Source organism: Coregonus clupeaformis, chromosome 31 (genome assembly GCF_020615455.1).
Source record: "Coregonus clupeaformis isolate EN_2021a chromosome 31, ASM2061545v1, whole genome shotgun sequence".
Lineage (NCBI taxonomy): Eukaryota > Metazoa > Chordata > Actinopteri > Salmoniformes > Salmonidae > Coregonus > Coregonus clupeaformis.
This window is the reverse complement of record NC_059222.1, coordinates 18,408,340-18,432,702: the sequence shown is the minus strand read 5'-3', so window position 1 is coordinate 18,432,702 and position 24,363 is coordinate 18,408,340. Positions and strand designations below refer to the sequence as shown.

General features: G+C 42.4%; 1 protein-coding gene across 1 annotated transcript in view; it reads right to left on the bottom strand.

Annotated features, from left to right (window-relative positions):
- The window catches only part of LOC121547679 (protein phosphatase 1 regulatory subunit 21-like), a 36,215-nt gene extending 12,245 nt beyond the window's left edge, over positions 1–23,970 (bottom strand). The window contains exons 1-13 of the mRNA XM_041859061.1: positions 23,655–23,970; positions 19,982–20,050; positions 19,659–19,805; positions 17,003–17,107; positions 16,607–16,771; positions 16,281–16,339; positions 14,739–14,833; positions 12,230–12,282; positions 9,688–9,837; positions 8,641–8,831; positions 8,193–8,329; positions 5,135–5,227; positions 4,723–4,850 (exon numbers count right to left, since the gene is read on the bottom strand). Coding sequence (XP_041714995.1) covers positions 4,723–4,850; positions 5,135–5,227; positions 8,193–8,329; positions 8,641–8,831; positions 9,688–9,837; positions 12,230–12,282; positions 14,739–14,833; positions 16,281–16,339; positions 16,607–16,771; positions 17,003–17,107; positions 19,659–19,805; positions 19,982–20,050; positions 23,655–23,708 — 1,446 coding nt within the window. The 5' untranslated portion in view covers positions 23,709–23,970. The remainder of the gene's footprint in view (positions 1–4,722; positions 4,851–5,134; positions 5,228–8,192; positions 8,330–8,640; positions 8,832–9,687; positions 9,838–12,229; positions 12,283–14,738; positions 14,834–16,280; positions 16,340–16,606; positions 16,772–17,002; positions 17,108–19,658; positions 19,806–19,981; positions 20,051–23,654) is intronic.
- Between the last annotated feature and the right edge of the window lie 393 nt (positions 23,971–24,363).

Here is a 24,363-nt window from a genome sequence, read left to right as displayed (position 1 = left end):
ACTCCCATTACTGTCAACCCAGTTTATTTCTCAATTAATGGGAGAGTTAGTTTTACATGGCCAGGTGCCCTGGATGGGTGAAGTTCGCACATTTTAGACCTATCCATTGTTCCTGAAGTGAAATCTCCCCCCACCTGGGGCACCGGGCCATTCAAAACAACTCGCCCATTCTTTCATCGTCTCCCCCCCATCCTATCTCCTTGCCTCCTTTACAAAATACATTGGAGAAGAAGGACCATGGGGAGGGACATTGAGAAAGACGAATTGAGCCCCGGTCTCAGATCACCTCATAGTAAACATCCTTCTTACAGAACTCTGGAACACAGACGTGGAACTCTGCAACCAGCCAGCCCAGAGCATTCCATCCCTGTTCCTCCACAACAACACAAAACAGCAGTCCCATCTCTCATACCTCAAACAAACACAGTCGGTCTGTGTCTGGTGCATTCATCAGCCAGGCAATAGTAGAGACTATATAACTATAATACCAAAAAATAACAGTATCGTTATTACAGTAATAACAGTAAAATTTCTCTACCTCCTCTACATACCATCAGTTGGTAAGGTCGTGGCTTCAATTCCCGCAGGGTTCTCATCCGTATAGTACAAACGTATGCACTCACTGTACTCTGTTTCAAAGCCCCCCCATCCCCCCCACCCCTTTTATCTGGGGTACACAGCTGTAGATGCTATGATATGGTGCGGATCTGTGAAAATAGCCCTTCTGCCCCAACTAAACCCTCCCTTCTTATTAGTGGTCATGTATTGTAAATGACCAATCTGCACGGTCGATGAGCCACATACCAAGGCAGTTGCTACTGCTGCTTAAAGTCATCATATGTAAACAAAACAGCAACAAAAAATTAAAAAAATAGGGACCACAATGGAAATAAGTCTGTCATTGTGCATTCCCGGTCACGGTTTTTGGATTTTTATGTACACTACCGGTCAAAAGTTTTAGAACACATACTCATTCAAGGCTTTTTCTTTATTTTTACTATTTTCTACCTTGTAGAATAATAGTGAAGACATCAAAACTATGAAATAACACATATGGAATCATGTAGTAAACAAAAAAGTGTTAAACAAATCAAAATCTATTTTATATTTGAGATTCTTCAAATAGCCACCCTTTGCCTTGATGACAGCTTTGCACACTCTTGGCATTCTCTCAACCAGCTTCACCTGGAATGCTTTTCCAACTGTCTTGAAGGAGTTCCCACATATGCTGAGCACTTGTTGGCTGCTTTTCCTTCACTCTGCCGTCCGACTCATCCCAAACCATCTCAATTGGGTTGAGGTCGTGGGATTGTGGAGGCCAGGTCATCTGATGCAGCACTCCATCACTCTTCTTCTTGGTAAAAAAGCCCTTACACAGCCTGGAGGTGTGTTGGGTCATTGTCCTGTTGAAAAACAAATGATAGTCCCACTAAGCCCAAACCAGATGGTATGGCATATTGCTGCAGAATGCTGTGGTAGCCATGCTGGTTAAGTGTGCCTTGAATTCTAAATAAATCACAGACAGTGTCACCAGCAAAGCACCCCCACACCATAACACCTCCTCCTCCATGCTTTACGGTGGGAAATACACATGCGGAGATCATCCGTTCACCCACACCACGTCTCACAAAGCCACGGCGGTTGGAACCAAAACTGTCAAATTTGGACTTCAGACCAAAAGACAAATGTCCACCAGTCTAATGTCCATTGCTCGTGTTTCTTGGCCCAAGCAAGTCTCTTCTTCTTATTGGTGTCCTTTAGTAGTTGTTTCTTTGCAGCAATTCGACCATGAAGGCCTGATTCACGCAGTCTCCTCAGAACAGTTGATGTTGAGATGTGTCTGTGACTTGAACTCTGTGAAGCATTTATTTGGGCTGCAATTTATGAGGCTGGTAACTCTAATGAACTTATCCTCTGCAGCAGAGGTAACTCTGGGTCTTCCATTCCTGTGGCGGTCCTCATGCGAGCCAGTTTCATCATAGCAGTTGATGGTTTTTGCAACTGCACTTGAAGAAACATTCAAAGTTCTTGAAATGTTCTGCATTGACTGACCTTCATGTCTTAAAGTAATGATGGACTGTTGTTTCTCTTTGCGTATCTGAGCTGTTCTTGCCATAATATGGACTTGGTCTTTTACCAAATAGGGCTATCTTCTGTATACGCCCCCCCCCACCCCCCACCCACCTTGTCACAACACAACTAACTGGCATAAACGCATAAAGAAGGAAAGAAATTACACAAATTAACTTTTAAGGCGGCACACCTGTTAATTGAAATGCATTCCAGGTGACTACCTCATGAAGCTGGTTGAGAGAATGCCAAGAGTGTGCAAAGCTGTCATCAAGGCAAAGGGTGGCTACTTTGAAGAATCTCAAAAGATAAAATATATTTTGATTTGTTTAACACTTTTTGGTTACTACATGATTCCATATGTGTTATATAATAGTTTTGATGTCTTCACTATTATTCTACAATGTAGAAAATAGTAAAAATAAAGAAAAACCCTTGAATGAGTAGGTGTGTCCAAACCTTTGACTGGTACTGTACAGTGGGGGGAAAAAAAGTATTTAGTCAGCCACCAATTGTGCAAGTTCTCCCACTTAAAGATGAGAGAGGCCTGTCATTTTCATCATAGGTACACTAAAGAAATTCCAGAAAATCACATTGTAGGATTTTTAATGAATTTATTTGCAAATTATGGTGGAAAATAAGTATTTGGTCACCTACAAACAAGCAAGATTTCTGGCTCTCACAGACCTGTAACTTCTTCTTTAAGAGGCTCCTCTGTCCTCCACTCGTTACCTGTATTAATGGCACCTGTTTGAACTGGTTATCAGTATAAAAGACACCTGTCCACAACCTCAAACAGTCACACTCCAAACTCCACTATGGCCAAGACCAAAGAGCTGTCAAAGGACACCAGAAACAAAATTGTAGACCTGCACCAGGCTGGGAAGACTGAATCTGCAATAGGTAAGCAGCTTGGTTTGAAGAAATCAACTGTGGGAGCAATTATTAGGAAATGGAAGACATACAAGACCACTGATAATCTCCCTCGATCTGGGGCTCCACGCAAGATCTCACCCGTGGGGTCAAAATGATCACGAGAACGGTGAGCAAAAATCCCAGAACCACACGGGGGGACCTAGTGAATGACCTGCAGAGAGCTGGGACCAAAGTAACAAAGCCTACCATCAGTAACACACTACGCCGCCAGGGACTCAAATCCTGCAGTGCCAGACGTGTTCCCCTGCTTAAGCCAGTACATGTCCAGGCCCGTCTGAAGTTTGCTAGAGTGCATTTGGATGATCCAGAAGAGGATTGGGAGAATGTCATATGGTCAGATAACTCAACTCGTCGTGTTTGGAGGACAAAGAATGCTGAGTTGCATCCAAAGAACACCATACCTACTCTGAAGCATGGGGTTGGAAACATCATGCTTTGGGGCTGTTTTTCTGCAAAGGGACCAGGACGACTGATCCGTGTAAAGGAAAGAATGAATGGGGCCATGTATCGTGAGATTTTGAGTGAAAACCTCCTTCCATCAGCAAGGGCATTGAAGATGAAACGTGGCTGGGTCTTTTAGCATGACAATGATCCCAAACACACCGCCCGGGCAACGAAGGAGTGGCTTCGTAAGAAGCATTTCAAGGTCCTGGAGTGGCCTAGCCAGTCTCCAGATCTCAACCCCATAGAAAATCTTTGGAGGGAGTTGAAAGTCCGTGTTGCCCAGCGACAGCCCCAAAACATCACTGCTCTAGAGGAGATCTGCATGGAGGAATGGGCCAAAATACCAGCAACAGTGTGTGAAAACCTTGTGAAGACTTACAGAAAACGTTTGACCTGTGTCATTGCCAACAAAGGGTATATAACAACGTATTGAGAAACTTTTGTTATTGACCAAATACTTATTTTCCACCATAATTTGCAAATAAATTAATTAAAATCCTACAATGTGATTTTCTGGATTTTTTTTTCTCATTTTGTCTGTCATAGTTGACGTGTACCTATGATGAAAATTACAGGCCTGTCTCATCTTTTTAAGTGGGAGAACTTGCACAATTGGTGGCTGACTAAATACTTTTTTCCCCCACTGTATGTCTTAAAAATAAAAAACAACATTCGGACAAATAAAATCAATCAATATTTTTTCATGTTACCCAACCAATTAAACTGTGCTAATGTGAGAATGCCAACCAAAAACAACACCGACTGTCAGTGTGCTTGTTTACTGAGGCCAGTTGTCTTGATTTAGACACAGATGGTGTGGTAATAGATGTGGCCAGGAACTGCCAGGGACCTCACGATACGATATTATCACCATACTTAGGTGCCGATATGATATGTATTGCGATTCTCACGATTCTATATGTATTACGATTGGATACTGCGATTTGATGTTCCAAACATATTGCTCATTATACGTCTGCTGCAGCGAGACAAGAGAACGCATGAGAACATTTGTTTTGATCAGTCATGGAAATAAGTGCTGAAAACATGTTGGCTCAGTATTTAAAAAGAAGATGGCGAACAAGCTATAGGATTGGAGAAAAAAAACTTTTGCCGCAGGTACAGCCGACTAGTGCTAGCTAAAGCTACTTTTTTTTTCTTCAAAGAATCGATATAATATCCCAAAATAATATTGTGATATGTAACTGTATCTATTTTTTCCCCCCATCACTAATACATACCCAGTGTTCAAATAGCGGTAAATGGTCCTACCTTGCCGGTGCTGCTGGTGAGAGAGCCCAGGGAAGCCAGCAGACACTCGTTAGTAGTGCGGAGCTTCTGAGTGATTGTAGACAACTCCTGTTCCAGACTGGCCTTCTGGCTGTAATGCGTAGACATCTCTGTAGAGACAGATAGAGAGGGACTTAGCTTATACATACAAAATACATCTCTACACACACACACACACACACACACAGAGACAGGAAGGAGACCAACAGTTAAAAGGATGGTACAGGGGGCTTACACTGTTATTGGTTCCATTTTACTTGAAGCCTGCAGGTATATTGCTATATAACAGTTAAGCTTAGACATCTCTACAGAACACAGAGGAAGGACAGAGTGGCTTGAACATTAGTCTACAAAAACAGACAAAATAACCTTTTCTAGTAAAAAAAGGTTTCACCTTTGACCGCGTCGTGAAGGCTGTGTAGACAGGCAGCCAGCTGGGTGAAGACAGCAGAGGAACTGCTCTGGGGCATGGAGTCCTGTCGAACACCTGGAAAACAATTGCACACTTGATTTTCCTCCAGTCCCACACTACTCACTAGTAAGGCCAGTAGGCTGATATACACAGAGTGTGCAAAACATTGCTCTTTCCATGACAGACTGACCAGGTGAATCCAGGTGAAAGCTATGATCCCTTATTGATGTCACTTGTTCAATCCACTCCGAATAAGTGTAGATGGGGAGGACACCGGTTAAAGAAGGATTTTTTAGGCTTGAGACATGGATTGTGTATGTGTGCCATTTAGAGTGTGAATGGGCAAAACAAAATATTTAAGTGCCTTTGAAAGGGGTATGGTAGTAGGTGCCAGGCGCACCGGTTTGAGTGTGGTAGGGTTAGAAAGTAAAAGGCAAATATATATTTTTTAAAGGATGTGTGTATGCATGTGTATATGTATGTAGGTATATACAGTTGAAGTCGGAAGTTTACATACACTTAGGTTGGAGTCATTAAAACTTGTTTTTCAACCACTCGTGGATGGGTATTCCAGCATGACAATGACCCAAAACACACGGCCAAGGCAACAAAGGAGTGGCTCAAGAAGAAGCACATTAAGGTCCTGGAGTGGCCTAGCCAGTCTCCAGACCTTAATCCCATAGAAAATCTGTGGAGGGAGCTGAAGGTTCGAGTTGCCAAACGTCAGCCTCGAAACCTTAATGACTTGGAGAAGATCTGCAAAGAGGAGTGGGACAAAATCCCTCCTGAGATGTGTTCAAACCTGGTGGCCAACTACAAGAAACGTCTGACCTCTGTGATTGCCAAATAGGGTTTTTCCACCAAGTACTAAGTCATGTTTTGCAGAGGGGTCAAATACTTATTTCCCTCATTAAATGCAAATCAATTTATATCATTTTTGACATGCGTTTTTCTGGATTTTTTTGTTGTTATTCTGTCTCTCACTGTTCAAATAAACATACCATTAAAATTAGATCATTTCTTAGTCAGTGGGCAAACGTACAAAATCAGCAAGGGATCAAATACTTTTTTCCCTCACTATATATATATATATATATATATATATATATATATATATATATATATATATATATATATATATATATATATATATATATATATATATATATATATATATATATATATATATACACACACACACATATACACACACACAGTGGGGAAAAAATGTATTTAGTCAGCCACCAATTGTGCAAGTTCTCCCACTTAAAAAGATGAGAGAGGCCTGTAACACGTCAACTGTGACAGACAAAATGAGAAAAATAAATCAGAAAATCACATTGTACGATTTTTAATGAATTTATTTGCAAATTATGGTGGAAAATAAGTATTTGGTCAATAACAAAAGTTTCTCAATACTTTGTTATATACCCTTTGTTGGCAATGACACAGGTCAAATGTTTTCTGTAAGTCTTCACAAGGTTTTCACACACTGTTGCTGGTATTTTGGCCCATTCCTCCATGCAGATCTCCTCTAGAGCAGTGATGTTTTGGGGCTGTCGCTGGGCAACACGGACTTTCAACTCCCTCCAAAGATTTTCTATGGGGTTGAGATCTGGAGACTGGCTAGGCCACTCCAGGACCTTGAAATGCTTCTTACGAAGCCACTCCTTCGTTGCCCGGGCGGTGTGTTTGGGATCATTGTCATGCTGAAAGACCAAGCCACATTTCATCTTCAATGCCCTTGCTGATGGAAGGAGGTTTTCACTCAAAATCTCACGATACATGGCCCCATTCATTCTTTCCTTTACACGGATCAGTCGTCCTGGTCCCTTTGCAGAAAAACAGCCCCAAAGCATGATGTTTCCACCCCCATGCTTCACAGTAGGTATGGTGTTCTTTGGATGCAACTCAGCATTCTTTGTCCTCCAAACACGACGAGTTTAGTTTTTACCAAAAAGTTCTATTTTGGTTTCATCTGACCATATGACATTCTCCCAATCCTCTTCTGGATCATCCAAATGCACTCTAGCAAACTTCAGACGGGCCTGGACATGTACTGGCTTAAGCAGGGGGACACGTCTGGCACTGCAGGATTTGAGTCCCTGGCGGCGTGTTGTGTTACTGATGGTAGGCTTTGTTACTTTGGTCCCAGCTCTCTGCAGGTCATTCACTAGGTCCCCCCGTGTGGTTCTGGGATTTTTGCTCACCGTTCTTGTGATCATTTTGACCCCACGGGGTGAGATCTTGCGTGGAGCCCCAGATCGAGGGAGATTATCAGTGGTCTTGTATGTCTTCCATTTCCTAATAATTGCTCCCACAGTTGATTTCTTCAAACCAAGCTGCTTACCTATTGCAGATTCAGTCTTCCCAGCCTGGTGCAAGGTCTACAATTTTGTTTCTGGTGTCCTTTGACAGCTCTTTGGTCTTGGCCATAGTGGAGTTTGGAGTGTGACGGAGGTTGTGGACAGGTGTCTTTTATACTGATAACAAGTTCAAACAGGTGCCATTAATACAGGTAACGAGTGGAAGACAGAGGAGCCTCTTAAAGAAGAAGTTACAGGTCTGTGAGAGCCAGAAATCTTGCTTGTTTGTAGGTGACCAAATACTTATTTTCCACCATAATTTGCAAATAAATTCATAAAAAATCCTACAATGTGATTTTCTGGATTTTTTTTCCTCAATTTGTCTGTCATAGTTGACGTGTACCTATGATGAAAATTACAGGCCTCTCATCTTTTTAAGTGGGAGAACTTGCACAATTGGTGGCTGACTAAATACTTTTTTTCCCCACTGTGTGTAATATATATATATATATATTTATTTATTTTTTCATTCGGAAAGAAATAGCAGCCCTTATATGCACTGCCATTAATACCGTATACCCTGGTATGGTACAGGAATGGTATGAAGGTATGGAAATCTGGATACAACCCAACCCTAACACCCTCCATACAAAAAAAATCCCCACTTGGTCTGCTTCACGCTTTATTCTCAAGCGGACTGACTGGCGTGGAGTCAGCTCTCTGTGTTAACTCACTAGGTAAGGCCAGTAGGCTGATGTAGCTGTGTAGTTTGTCGAACACAGAGGTGATTCTCTTCATGTCACTCTGCAGCTCCTGGTTCTTAGAGGTGAGAGAGGAGGTACACAGCGGAGTCCCGCACTCTTCCTCCAGACTGGTGAAGAGAAGAGCGGAGGAGAGGGTGAGACACATAGGCTGCGTTTCCACAGGCAGCCCAATTCTAATATTTTTTCCACTAATTTTTGACCAATTATCTGATAGGTCAAAGACCAATTAGTGGAAAAAATAGCAGAATTGGGCTGCCTGTGTAAACGCAGCCATAGACACACACACACGCTCTTAGAGGTGAGGGCTGAGGTACAGAGAGCGGCCGCACTCCTCCTCCAGGTTGGGAAGGAGAAGAAGAAGAGGGGGATACGGGGGAACGCATGTGTACAGTACACACCTAATGTAATGAGTACTGACCTTTTGAGCTGGTATGGTAGAATCTTCTGCAGAAAGTGGGTGTAGGAGGTGAAGTGATCGGCAAAGTTCTTGAGTTTCCCCACAGTCTCTAGCACTGTTACTGTGTCCTCTGTGATGCTCTGGTGTAGTTGCACTAGTCCTTCCTCCAGGGGGCGCACATAGGCTGCATTCTCATGTAGATACTGGGAGAACTGGGGAGAAGATGGCAGTTGAGAGTTCATCTTACCTACTTCAGCCAAAAGCACTTATTGTAAGTCACTATGGATAAGAGGAGGGGTGTCAAACTCATTCCACGGAGGGCCGAGTGTCTGCAGGTTTTTGGTTTTCCTTTCAATTAAGCCCTAGACAACCAGAGGCGAGTTCCTTACTAATTATAAAATCAAACTTTGTCACATGCGCCGAATACAACAGGTATTACCTTACCGTGAAATGCTTACTTACAAGCCCTTAACCAACAATGCAGTTCAAGAAATAGAGTTAGTAAATATTTTCTTAAATAAACTAAAGTAAAAAATAAAAAAAATAAAAAGTAACACAATAAAATAACAATACCGAGGCTATATACCGGGGGTACCGGTACCGAGTCAATGTGCTTGGGTACCGGTTAGTCGAGATAATTTGTACATGTAGGTAGGGGTAAAGTGACTGCATAAATAATAAACAGCGAGGGGGGTGTCAATGTAAATAGTCCAGGTGGCCATTTGATTAAATATTTCAGCACTCTTATGGCTTGGGGGTAGAAGCTATTAAGGAGTCTTTTGGACCTAGACTTGGCGCTCCGGTACCGCTTGCCATGCGGTAGCAGAGAGAACAGTCTATGACTTGGGTGACTGGAGACTGACACATTTCTTTGCCTTTCTCTGACACCGCCTAGTATATTGAACTAATTAGTGACCTTAATTCATCAATCAAGTACAAGGGAGGAGCGAAAACCTACAGACACTCGGCCCTCCGTGGAATGAGTTTGACACGTGTGGATAAGAACATCTGCTAAATGACTAAAACAGGATGGCAGGGCATAGACTGTGTGTCCCTGTATTTCCTGACCTTCTGGTTGAGTGGTGAGATGGGTTCGATAGAGGAATCCAGGGGGTAGATGTGTACCCTCTGCTCTGTGTAGGAGTGGAAGTTTAACAGAGCAGCCACTAGGTCCTGGACGAAGCCTAAGGCCTGACCAGCCACGTCTCGGGCCTTCAACTGGAGGAGAGGAGCGGGAGAGAGGGAGGAGACTTGTACCAAAACTCTGGACCACATACCTACCCTGACAACGGAGGATTGAGCCCTGACTGTTGTATAAAATACAGGATCATGCTATAGGGCAGGGTTTCCCAACTCGTGGCCTGTGATTTTATTTGGCCACCCAAGTTCTGAGCAAAAACATTTTGGGACATAAAATACTAAAAACACCTGCAAATCAGCTCCAATTGATTTTAATTTGGGAAATATGTTCCAAAGTATTCCTACACACAATAGAGAGATATGTGGTCAGAGACTGAAACTAACTTTTTGGTCCACCAGCCACTGTGGCAGGTAGATTATTATTATTTGATTTTTTTACAAAACAATAAAATATATACAGTACCAGTCAAAAGTTTGGACACACCTACTCATTCAAGGGTTTTTATTTATTTTTACTAATTTCTACATTGTAGAATAATAGTGAAGACATCAAAACTATGAAATAACACATGGAATCATGTAGTAACCAGAAAAGTGTTAAACAAATCAAAATATAGATTATTCAAATAGCCACCCTTTGCCTTGATGACAGCTTTGCACACTTGGCATTCTCTCAACCAGCTTCATGAGGTAGTCACCTGGAATACAATTCGGCAGTGACCGGGAGACCCATGGGGCGGCGCACAATTGGCCCAGCGTCGTCCAGGGTAGGGGAGGGAATGGGATGTAGCTCAGTTGGTTGTGGGTTTGATTCCCACGTGGGGCCAGTAAAAATAATGTATGCACTCACTAACTGTAAGTCGCTCTGGATAAGAGCGTCTGCTAAATGACTAAAATGTAAATGTAACAGGTGTGCCTTCTTAAAAGTTAATTTGTGGAATTTCTTTCCTTCTTAATGCGTTTGAGCCAATCAGTTGTGTTGTGACAAGGTAGGGGAGGGTATACAGAAGATAGCCCTATTTGGTAAAAGACCAAGAACATATTATGGCAAGAACAGCTCAAATAAGCAAAGAGAAACGACAGTCCATCATTACTTTAAGACAGGAAGGTCAGAAAATACGGAACATTTCAAGAACTTTGAAAGTTTCTTCAAGTGCAGTGGCAAAAATCATCAAGCGCTATGATGAAACTGGCTCTCATGAGGACCGCGACAGGAATGGAAGACCCAGAGTTAACTCTGCTGCAGAGGATAAGTTACCAGCCTCCGAAATTGCAGCCCAAATAAATGCTTCAGAGTTGAAGTAACAGACATCTCAACATCAACTGTTCTGAGGGGACTGTGTGAATCAGGACTTCATGGTCGAATTGCTGCAAAGAAACCGCTACTAAAGGACACCAATAAGAAGAGACCTGCTTGGGCCAAGAAACACGAGCAATGGAATTTGACCGGTGGAAATTTGTCCTTTGGTCTGGAGTCCAAATTTGAGATTTTTGGTTCCAACCTCCGTGTCTTTGTGAGACGCGGGCTGGGTGAACGGATGATCTCTGCATGTGTATTTCCCACCGTAAAGCATGGAGGAGGAGGTGGTGTTATGGTGCTTTGCTGGTGACACTGTCCGTGGTTTATTTAGAATTCAAGGCACACTTAACCAGCATGGCTACCACAGCATTCTACAGCAATACACCATCCCATCTGGTTTGGGTTTAGTGGGACTACTATTTGTTTTTCAACAAGACAATGACCCAACACACCTCCAGGCTGTGTAAGGGCTATTTTACCAAGAAGGAGAGTGATGGAGTGCTGCATCAGATGACCTGGCCTCCACAATCCCCAAACCTCAACCCAATGGAGATGGTTTGGGATGAGTCGAACCGCAGAGTGAAGGAAAAGCAGCCAACAAGTGCTCAGCATATGTGGGAACTCCTTCAAGACTGTTGGAAAAGCATTCCAGGTGAAGCTGGTTGAGAGAATGCCAAGAGTGTGCAAAGCTGTCATCAAGGCAAAGGGTGGCTATTTGAACATTCTCAAATATACTTGATTTGTTTAACACTTTGTTTACTACATGATTCCATGTTTTATTTCATTGTTTTGAGGTCTTCACTATTATTCTACAATGTAAAAAATTGTAAAAATAAAGAAAAACCCTTGAATGAGTAGGTGTCCCCAAACTTTTGACTGGTAGTGTGTATATATATATATATATACAGTACCAGTCAAAAGTTTGGAGACACCTACTCATTCAAGGGTTTTTCTTTATTTTTACTATTTTCTACATTGTAGAATAATAGTAAGCAAGGTTTGAAATGATTATTATTATATTTATTTTTTACATTATATCAGTTTCGGCTTCTTGCTGTCAATTTGCAAATTATTTGTAATTATGTTCTGGCCCCCTGACCATCCACTCAAGAACAAAATAGTCAGCGGCTGAATCTAGTTGATGATCCCTGCTATAGGGTTTCCTCTCACCTGGTGTCTTCTGTTGTGTGGTGGAACGTTGAGACTGTTGTAGTCACTGAATTCTGGAGCAAAGGGGAGGGAAATTAAAAGTAGAGGTTGCGAGCAATGGCTCGCGAAACTACCTTCAACTTCAAAACGCACGCAGAGACATACAAATGGTATCCATGAGTTCATCTTACTCTGGGTAAGTAAAAAAGGGTGCTTAATTGCCAAAATGTCGCACTATTTCTTTAATGCGCGGAATGATGGCATGTCATAGCTCTGTCCTTCATATAGCATGAAAACCATCTAAGAAAGGCACTTTTGTGAGTACTAAGTGAGCAGAGAGAAGAACAGGGCTCTAGTGTCATGACACATTACACAGTGCTTCAGTTTGCCTCTTACAGCATCAGCGAGATATGTTTAGTATTATACAGCATTATTTGCAAAAATACATAATTCAATATCATTAGTAGTTAGTAGTGCATACAGATACACTACCGGTCCAAAGTTTGGACACACCTACTCATTCAAGGGTTTTTCTTTATTTTTACAATTTTCTACATTGCAGAATAATAGTTAAGACATCAAAACTATGAAATAACACATATGGAATCATGTAGTAACCAAAAAAGTATTAAACAAATCAAAATATATTTTATATTTGAGATTCTTCAAATATATATATATATATTTTATTTTTATTTTTTTTGTCATTTAGCAGACGCTCTTATCCAGAGTGCATACATTCTTTTTTTATTTTTTCATACTGGCCCCATGTGGGAATCGAACCCACAACCCTGGCGTTGCAAACGCAATGCTCTACCAACTGAGCTACATCCCTGCCAGCCATTCCCTCCCCTACCCTGGACGACGCTGGGCCAATTGTGCACCGCCCCATGGGTCTCCCGGTCGCGGCCGGCTACGACAGAGCCTGGATTCGAACCAGGATCTCTAGTGGCACAGCTAGCACTGCGATGCAGTGCCTTAGACCACTGCGCCACTCGGGAGGCGCAGTGCCACCCTTTGCCTTGATGACAGCTTTGCACACTCTTGGCATTCTCTCAACCAGCTTCACCTGAAATGCTTTTCCAACAGTCTTGAGTTCCCACACATATGCTGAGCACTTGTTGGCTGCTTTTCCTTCACTCTGCCGTCCGACTCATCCCAAACCATCTCAATTTGGCTGAGGTCGGTGGATTGTGGAGGCCAGGTCATCTGATGCAGCACTCCATCACTTTCCTTCTTGGTAAAATAGCCCTTACACAGCCTGGAGTAGGGTCATTGTACTGTTGAAAAACAAATGATAGTCCCACTAAGCCCAAACCAGATGGGATGGCGCGTCGCTGCAGAATGCTGTGGTAGCCATGCTGGTTAAGTGTGCCTTGAATTCTAAATAAATCACAGCGTCACCAGCAAAGCACCCCTACACCATAACACGCCCTCCCTCCATTCTTTACGGTGGGAAATACACATGCGGAGATCATCCATTCACCCACACCGCGTCTCACAAAGACACGGCGGTTGGAACCAACAATCTCCAATTTGGACTCCAGACCAAAGGACACATTTCCACTGGTCTAATGTCCATTGCTCGTGTTTCTTGGCCCAAGCAAGTCTCTTCTTCTTATTGGTGTCCTTTAGTAGTGGTTTCCATGCAGCAATTTGACCATGAAGGGCTGATTCACAGAGTCTCCTCTGAACAGGATGTTGAGATGTGTGTTACTTGAACTCTATGCAGCATATATTTGGGCTGCAATTTCTGAGGCTGGTAACTCTAATGAACTTATCCTCTGCAGCAGAGGTAACTCTGGGTCGTTCATTTCTGTGACGGTCCTCATGAAAGCCAGTTATCATAGCGCTTGATGGTTTTTGCGACTGCACTTGAAGAAACTTTCAAAGTTCTTGAAATGTTTCGTATAGACTGACCTTCATGTCTTAAAGTAATGATGGACTGTCATTTCTCTTTGCTTATTTGAGCTGTTCTTGCCATAATATGGACTTGGCCTTTTACCAAATAGGGCTATCTTCTGTATACCCACCCTACCTTGTCACAAAACAACTGATTGGCTCAAACGCATTAAGGAAAGAAATTCTACAAATTAACTTTTAAGGCGGCACACCTGTTAATTGAAATGCATTCCAGGTGACTACCTCATGAAGCTGGTTGAGAGAATGCCAAGAGTGTGCAAAGCTGTCATCAAGGCAAAGGGTGGCTATTTGAAGAATCTCAAATATAACATATATTTTGATTTGTTTAACGTACCGTTTTGGTTACTACATGATTCCATATGTGTTAGTTCATTGTTTTGATGTCTTCACTATTATTCTACAATGTAGAAAATAGTAAAAATAAAGAAAAACCCTTGAATGAGTAGGTGTTCTAAAACTTTTGACTGGTAGTGTACATGTGTGGGTGTCTTGTCTGAGCAGTTCTTATTTGACAAATCCAGGTAGTCCATCACTCTTTCAGTCTGTTTTCTTCCTAATTAACACGGTCCGGAAACCGTGAAATGTTGCATAGTGAACTAGTACTCACTGGTGTCGTTGAAGGGCACTTTCTCCTGGATGACACTACTGCTCTTTTTCACCTGTCTGTTGAGCTCTGACTGACACTTCCTCAACTGCTGCTGACTGGAGAGAGAGGGATGATGGAGAGAGAGAGAGGGATGATGAGAGAGAGAGGGATGATGGAGAGAGAGGGTAGAGGAGTGAGGAGATAGTAAATGACCACTCAGTGACCATAATAAATACCTCCCTATCCACATATGCATTATTACAACCCTCATTATTCCTTCATGTTAACCACAAGCCATCTACCACATACATACAATCATTCTCCATCTACACTGAGTGTACAAAACATTAGGATCACCTGCTCTTTCCATGACAGACTGAGCATGTGCATCCAGGTGAAAGCTATGATCCCTTATTGATGTCAACTGTTAAATCCACTTCAAATCAGTGTAGATGAAGGGGTGAAGACAGGTTAAATAAGGATTTTTAAGCCTTGAGACAATTGAGACATGGATTGTGTATGTGTGCCATTTAGAGGATAAAATATTAAAGTGCATTTGAACGGGGTATGGTTGTAGGTGCCAGGCGCACCGGTTTGAGTGTGTCAAGAACTGCAATGCTGCTGGGTTTTTCACGCTCAACAGTTTCCCGTGTGTATAAAGAATGGTCCACCACCCAAAGGACATCCAGCCAACTTGACAACTGTGGGAAGCGTTGGAGTCAACATGGGCCAGCATCCCTGTGGAATGCTTTCGACACCTTGTAGAATCCATCCCCCGACGAATTGAGGCTGTTCTGAGGGAAAAAAGGGGAGGGAAGGGGAGGGGGGTGCAACTCAATATAAGGAAAGTGTTCCTAATATTTTTTTTACACTCAGTGTAACTCACTAGGTGACGACAGTAGGCTGATGTTAATCAAAGATTATCTACAGTGCCTTCAGAAAGTATTCACACCAATGACTTTTTCCACATTTTGTTGTGTTACAGCCTGAATTTAAAATGGATTACATTTTGATTTGTCACTGGCCTACACACAATACCCCATAATGTCAAACTAGAATTTCCAAAGTCGAAATGTTCACAAATTAATTAAAAATGAAAAGCTGAAATGTCTTGAGTCAAAAAGTATTCAACCCCTTTGTTATGGCAAGCCTAAAATACATTCAGGAGTAAAAATGTGCTTAACAAGTCACATACTTTGCATGGTCTCACTCTGTGCGCAATAATAGTGTTTAACATGATTTTTGAATGACTACCGCTCTTTACCCCACACATACAATTATCTGTAAGGTCCCTCAATCTGGCAGTGAATTTCAAACACAGCTTCAACCACAAAGACCAGGGAGGTTTTCCAATGCCTCACAAAGAGGTCAACATGGGCCAGCATCCATGTGGAATGCTTTCGACACCTTGTAGAGTCCATGCCCGACAAATTGAGGCTGTTCTGAGGGCAGAAGGGGGTGCAACTCAATATTTGGAAGGTGTTCCTAATGTTTTGTACACTCAGTGTATATAGCATGTGTGTATCTAACCGGTACATGTGTAGATTAAAACAAGTTACTTACCATTCCTCTGTCCAAACTCTGCAGTCTTTAGCTTCCCTCTCCAGAGTCTGGGATTTCACCTGTAGCATCATGTATTCACAAATAGCATCATGTATTACTGTTGTATCATCAGCAATAACAAAAGCATGAGTTTTGCCTTTGTTCAGTCGCTTTCTTACTCTCTCATCCTCCTTCCTTCCCTCCCCCTCCCTCCCTCCCTCCCTCAATCTCAACTCGGACCTTGTCAGTCTTTCAATGGTGTCCATGTATTTGTTGGTGAGACGTCCACTACTCTCTCCTCCCCCTCCCTCCCTCCCTCCCTCCCTCCCGTCATCCCCCTCTCTCACCTCTAGTCTGGCCTTGTCACTCTGCAGTCTCTCGATAGTGTCCATGTATTTGGAGGCAAGTCCGTCAACTCTGGCCTGGTGTTGTTCATGGTCTATCTCCAGCTCCTCCAACCGGCCCTTCAGCTGAGCCTCCTGCTGCCTGTGCTGCTCATCAGCCTCATAGAACTTAGAGTAGAACATAGAAAATAATATAACTTCATTGTCCAACCAAGGATTCAACATTTCTTTGGGCATCACCTTACAAGAATTCTAAAAACATCATCATCCTCAGACACACATTCCAGAACACAAAAATAACTGGTAAAATACATGATGATGTGCACATATTCAAGCCAGTAGTCTCTTGGTACACACTCACCCATACAGATAACTCCCATGTCTCAGAGACCGACATACCTGGATGTGAAGCCTCTCGTTCTCCTGGATCTTCTTCTGCAGGTCCTCATCAAACACACTCTGGGTTTGCTGCGAACCCTGCCGTGAGGGGGAGTCCCCTTTGTTCTGGTGAAGAGAAAGTGTCTGAGATCGACTACATTGCAGTCGGACTGCACAGAATCTCTGATCGACAAATCACCTTGCATCCCAAATTACTACTCATTATGTGATGAGATGAGCAGTGGTGTAAAGTACTTAAGTAAAAATACTTGAAAGTACTACTTACTACTAGTTTTTTGGGGTATCTGTACTTTACTATTTATATTTTTGACAACTTTTACTTTGACTTCACTACATTCCTAAAGAACATTTTGTACTTTTTACTCCATACGTTTTCCCTTACACCCAAAAGTACTCGTTAAATTTTGAATGTTTAGCAGGACAGGAAAATTGCCTAATTCACACACTTATCAAGAGAACATTCCTGGTCATCCCTACGGCCCCTGATCTGGCAGACTCACTAAACACATGCTTTGTTTGTAAATGATGTCAGCGTTGGAGCATGCCCCTGGCTAGCCGTAAATAAAACATATGATGGCGTCTGGATTGCTTTATATAAGGAATTTGACATTTTTTATACTTAAGTATATTTTAGCAATATATATTATATATATATATATATATATATACACACACACACATATATATACAGTGGGGGGGGAAAGTATTTAGTCAGCCACCAATTGTGCAAGTTCTCCCACTTAAAAAGATGAGAGGCCTGTAATTTTCATCATAGGTACACGTCAACTATGACAGACAAAATGAGAGAAAAAAAATCCAGAAAATCACATTGTAGGATTTTTAATGAATTTATTTGCAAATTATGGTGGAAAATAAGTATTTGGTAACCTACAAACAAGCAAGATTTCTGGCTCTCACAGACATGTAACAACTTCTTTAAGAGGCTCCTCTGTCCTCCACTCGTTACCTGTATTAATGGCACCTGTTTGAACTTGTTATCAGTATAAAAAGACACCTGTCCACAACCTCAAACAGTCAAACTCCAAACTCCACTATGGCCAAGACCAAAGAGCTGTCAAAGGACACCAGAAACAAAATTGTAGACCTGCACCAGGCTGGGAAGACTGAATCTGCAATAGGTAAGCAGCTTGGTTTGAAGAAATCAACTGACGGAGCAATTATTTGGAAATGGAAGACATACAAGACCACTGATAATCTCCCTCGATCTGGGGCTCCACGCAAGATCTCACCCCGTGGGGTCAAAATGATCACAAGAACGGTGAGCAAAAATCCCAGAACCACACGGGTGGACCTAGTGAATGACCTGCAGAGAGCTGGGACCAAAGTAACAAAGCCTACCATCAGTAACACACTACGCCGCCAGGGACTCAAATCCTGCAGTGCCAGACGTGTCCCCCTGCTTAAGCCAGTACATGTCCAGGCCCGTCTGAAGTTTGCTAGAGTGCATTTGGATGATCCAGAAGAGGATTGGGAGAATGTCATATGGTCAGATGAAACCAAAATAGAAATGTTTGGTAAAAACTCAACTCGTCGTGTTTGGATGACAAAGAATGCTGAGTTGCATCCAAAGAACACCATACCTACTGTGAAGTATGGGGGTGGAAACATCATCCTTTGGGGCTGTTTTTCTGCAAAGGGACCAGGACGACTGATCCGTGTAAAGGAAAGAATGAATGGGGCCATGTATCGTGAGATTTTGAGTGAAAACCTCCTTCCATCAGCAAGGGCATTGAAGATGAAACGTGGCTGGGTCTTTCAGCATGACAATGATCCCAAACACACCGCCCGGGCAAAGAAGGAGTGGCTTCGTAAGAAGCATTTCAAGGTCCTGGAGTGGCCTAGCCAGTCTCCAGATCTCAACCCCATAGAAAATCTTTGGAGGGAGTTGAAAGTCCTTGTTGCCCAGCGACAGCCCCAAAACATCACTGCTCTAGAGGAGATCTGCATGGAGGAATGGGCCAAAATACCAGCAACAGTGTGTGAAAACCTTGTGAAGACTTACAGAAAACGTTTTACCTGTGTCATTGCCAACAAAGGGTATATAACAAAGTATTGAGAAACTTTTGTTATTGACCAAATACTTATTTTCCACCATAATTTGCATATAAATTCATTAAAAATCCTACAATGTGATTTTCAGGAATTTTTTTTCTCATTTTGTCTGTCATAGTTGACGTGTACCTATGATGAAAATTACAGGCCTCTCATCTTTTTAAGTGGGAGAACTTGCACAATTGGTGGCTGACTAAATACTTTTTTTCCCCACTGTGTGTGTGTATATATATATATATATATATCCAAATACTTTTACTCAAGTAGTATTTTACTGTGTGACTTATACTTCAGTAATTTCCTAATAACGTATCTTTACTTTTACTCAAGTATGACAATTGGGTACTTTTTCCACCACTGGAGATTAGTGAATCTACTTAAACGTATCTCCTCAAACATGATCAAAGGTAGAAGGAGAGCAAGGTAAGCCTGTCTGGAACAATGACATTATGTATGATTGTGGGGTGCCCCCTCTTCCCTGTCTAATATATGCCATTTTAGCAGTCGCCTTTATCCAAAGCTATAGTCATGCGTGCGCACATTTTACGCATTGGGTGGTGCCGGGACCACTGTATGTCTCTACCTTGCTCTTCTTGCCCTTGGCCTCACTAGCAGCCAGCTCCTCTTGCAGCAGCTCTACTCTCTTAGCCAGCTGCTGGTTCCTGAAGGTGAGACTATCCATCTCCTGCTCCACCTTCCTCAGGCTCTGTTCTCGCTGCTTCACCTGATCCTGTAATGTCGGGGTGGAGGAGAAGACACTCAGTGACTTTCAAGTAAATTACCCCAAATTCCTAGGTTTTTCAGAAATCCTGGTTGGAGGACTCCCTTCCTGCTTATTTCTTCCAACCAGGATTGGAAATTGGAATTTTGCAACCCTATTCCAGAGGGCTCTGAATGGTTCTGTACCTTTAGAGAGGTGGAGCTGGCCTGCTCATCTACCACGCCTTTCTTCAAGACCTGGTTCTGGGCCCGGAGCTATGGAGACATGGGAGTAGACACTGAGACGTAGGTCTGCTGTAGACACACACACTAGCTCTAAAGACCAAACTGGCCAATTTTACAGTATAGCCTAGGCATTTGGCTTCTAAGCAAAGCAACATAGCTATTTTATGGATTTATTTTGTGTGAGACATCCATATTTGATGATTTAACAATAGACCTCCACTGCAATGCATGACTGCACTAACATTTCTTAAGGTTGGGTGAATTTTGCTGCTTATTGGGCAACTACACACCACATATTATATGGGAAAATACAATGAATAGGATATTGGCCAGTGGGGGGCTGTGATTTTACAACAGTCAGACAGGAAACACCATGCATTCCCTTCGCTGCCTGTCAACTGACACAGTGTGGGTCAGGAGGATGGTTTTTATATTAACCAAAGCTAGTCTGTCTTTAACTGACATTTATTTTAATAATGCCTACAAAGGGCTTTTAGGATGGGTACTATTGACATGGCTACCAATCCATTTTCTACCTAACACATGACAGCGGGTTTGAAGAACATGGCTGCCCATGTTTTACTCCGGCTGTGTAACATTGTGTTGTTTAGAGAAGGGTGGCTTCTGTCCTGGCCTCCCCTCCTCCCTCTGTCATAAAAGACTGACACACATTGTGAGTGTCAGCTGACATATCATGCAGTGACCTAGGCTAAATCAAAGAGTGAAGAAACCATCCAAAATAACGTTAGCTATGAGGTTGCTTTGATTGACTGACAGCAGTTTGCTACATCCTTTGCTGTACACAGTTCACGTTCATAGTAAACAGTGCAGTAAAGAAATCACCAAATATTGTCTTTGATTATCACAAACACCAATCAACCTATTAATGGGATGCTCTCTCTATACCTGACAATACACCCAGGAGATTGACACACTAGTGAGTAGTGACACCCTGAAAAGGAACTTGATTGGAAACAGATTGAGCTACGTAACTAGATACTTTGACTAGTACCTTTTAGTTTTTAGGTCAACTAACATTAGCTACCTAGCTAGTTATACACTATACACAACCGGTCAAAAGTTTTAGAACACCTACTCATTCAAGGGTTTTTCTTTAAAAATTTACTATTTTCTACATTGTAGAATAATAGTGATGACATCAAAACTATGAAATAACACATTTGGAATCATGTAGTAACCAAAAAATGCAATAAATCAAAATATATTTTATATTTGAGATTCTTCAAATAGCCACCCTTTGCCTTGATGACAGCTTTGCACACTCTTGGCATTCTCTCAACCAGCTTCACCTGGAATGCTGAGCACTTGTTGGCTGCTTTTCCTTCACTCTGCCGTCCGACTCATCCCAAACCATCTCAATTTGATTGAGGTCAGGGATTGGAGGACAGGTCATCTGATGCAGCACTCCATCACTCTCCTTCTTGGTAAAATAGCCTTTACACAGCCTGGAGGTGTATTGGGTCATTGTCCTGTTGAAAAACAAATGATAGTCCCACTAAGCCCAAACCAGATGGGATGGCGTATCGCTGCAGAATGCTGAGGTAGCCATGCTGGTTAAGTGTGCCTTGAATTCTAAATAAATCACAGTGTCAACAGCAAAGCACCCCCACACCATAACACGCCCTCCCTCCATGCTTTACGGTGGGAAATACACATGCGGAGATCATCCGTTCACCCACACTGCATCTCACAAAGACACGGCGGTTGGAACCAAAAATCTCCCATTTGGACTCCAGACCAAAGGACACATTTCCACCGGTCTAATGTCCATTGCTCGTGTTTCTTGGCCCAAGCAAGTCTCTTCTTCTTATTGGTGTCCTTTAGTAGTGGTTTCTTTACAGCAATTCGACCATGAAGGCCTGATTCACACAGTCTCCTCTGAACAGTTGATGTTGAGCCAGTTTCATCATAGCGCTTGATGGTTTCTGAGACTGCACTTGAAGAAACTTTCAAAGTTCTTGAAATGTTTCGTATAGACTGACCTTCATGTCTTAAAGTTATGATGGACTGTCGTTTCTCTTTGCTTATTTGAGCTGTTCTTGCCATAATATGGACTTGGCCTTTTACCAAATAGGGCTATCTTCTGTATACCCACCCTACCTTGTCACAAAACAACTGATTGGCTCAAACGCATTAAGGAAAGAAATTCTACAAATTAACTTTTAAGGCGGCACACCTGTTAATTGAAATGCATTCCAGGTGACTACCTCATGAAGCTGGTTGAGAGAATGCCAAGAGTGTGCAAAGCTGTCATCAAGGCAAAGGGTGGCTATTTGAAGAATCTAAAATCTGAAATATATTTTGATTTGTTTAAGACTTTTTTGGTTACTACATGATTCCATATGTGTTATTTCATAGTTTTGATGTCATCACTATTATTCTACAATGTAGAAAATAGTAAAATTAAAGAAAAACCCTTGAATGAGTAGGTGTTCTAAAACGTTTCACCGGTAGTGTATATACACACACAAAAGTTTGTGGACACCCCTTCAAATTAGTGGATTCGGTTATTTCAGCCACACCTGTTGTTGACAGGTGTATAAAATCGAGCACACAGCCATGCTATCTCTATAGACAAACATTGGCAGTAGAATGGCCTTACTTAAGAGCTCAATGACTTTTCAACAAGTTTGTAAAATGTCTGCCCTGCTAGAGCTGTCCCGGTCAACTGTAAGTGATGTTTAGTGAAATGGAAACATCTAGGCGCAACAATGGCTCAGCCACTTAGTGGTAGGCCAAATAAGATCACAGAACAGGACCGCCGAATGCTGAAGCACGCAGCGCGTAAAAATGGTCTGTCCTATGTTGCAACACTCAGTACCGAGTTCCAAACTGCCTCTGGAAGCAACGTCAGCACAATAACTGTTCGTCGGGAGCTTCATGAAATGGGTTTCCATGGCTGAGCAGCCGCAGACAAGCTTAAGATCACCACACACAATGCCAAGGGTCGGCTGGAGTGGTGTAAAGTTTGCCGTTCTTTGGTGGAGGAGGAATAATGGTCTGGGGCTGTTTTTCATGGTACGGGCTAGGCCCCTTAGTTGCAGTGAAGGGAAATCTAAACGCTACTGCATACAATGACATTCTAGACGATTCTGTGCTTCCAACTTTGTGGCAACAGTTTGGGGAATGCCCTTTCTTGTTTCAGCATGACAATGCCCCTGTGCACAAAGCGAGGTCCATAAATAAATAGTTTTTTTTCGAGATTGGTGTGGAAGAACTTGACTGGCCTGCACAGAGCCCTGACCTCAACCCCATCAAACACCTTTGGGATGAATTGGAACGCTGACTGCAAAGCAGGCCTAATCACCCAACATCAGTGCCCGACCACACTAATGCTCTTGTGGCCGAATGGAAGCAAGTCCCCGCAGCAATGTTCCAACATCTAGTGGAAAGCCTTCCCAGAAGAGTGGAGGCTGTTATAGCAGCAAAGGGGGGGACCAACTCCATATTAATCCCCATGATTTTGGAATGAGATGGTCGACGAGCAGGTGTCCACATACTTTTGGTCATGTAGAGTACCTTGCAATCCATTGCAGCTAGTTAGAATGAATCAGCAATCGGATTAAATAGCCAAGAATTGTGGCTAAAGATAGAGCAACAAAGAACTGCTTACCTTTGAATACTCCTGGGCCAATTTGGTGTATTTCGCTTGCAGGTCTGCAGCCATTGCTTTGGGAAAAAATAAAGCTAGTTTGCTGGATAACCAATATGTAAACGAATAGCTAGCTAACGCGAGAAGATAAACTGGCTAGTTACTGTAGCGCAGGTACACTGACTAGCTAGCTAGTTAGCTTGCCGTTTCGTTTCTTTATCTGAATGACAGTTGGTGCATGTGACGGATAAACTGTCTCATGCCATGTAAGAAAGGGAGGCTAGCTAATCTATTTGATTGAGTGGTAAAGCCGGATGTTATTCAGCGATCTCGCAAGCTAACGTCTCATCAGCAGCAATGCAAAAGCTCTTCCGGGTCAGTGAATTTTCCAAATAAAAGTCCTCCACGTAATAGTAGAAAAGTGTCCATCAACTGTATTTTTCATGATCTGAAAAATAATTGTGTATAACTTAACAATGACTCATATTTGTTATTGTTTAAGTGATATTTGCATCACATTGGGGTTTTGAAAACATGTTTCTAGGTCAAATAAAGAATAACACATTTCTGTATACAGTATACACATATACAGTGGGGAGAACAAGTATTTGATACAATGACGATTTTGCAGGTTTTCCTACTTACAAAGCATGTAGAGGTCTGTAATTTGTATCATAGGTACACTTCAACTGTGAGAGACGGAATCTAAAACAAAAATCCAGAAAATCAC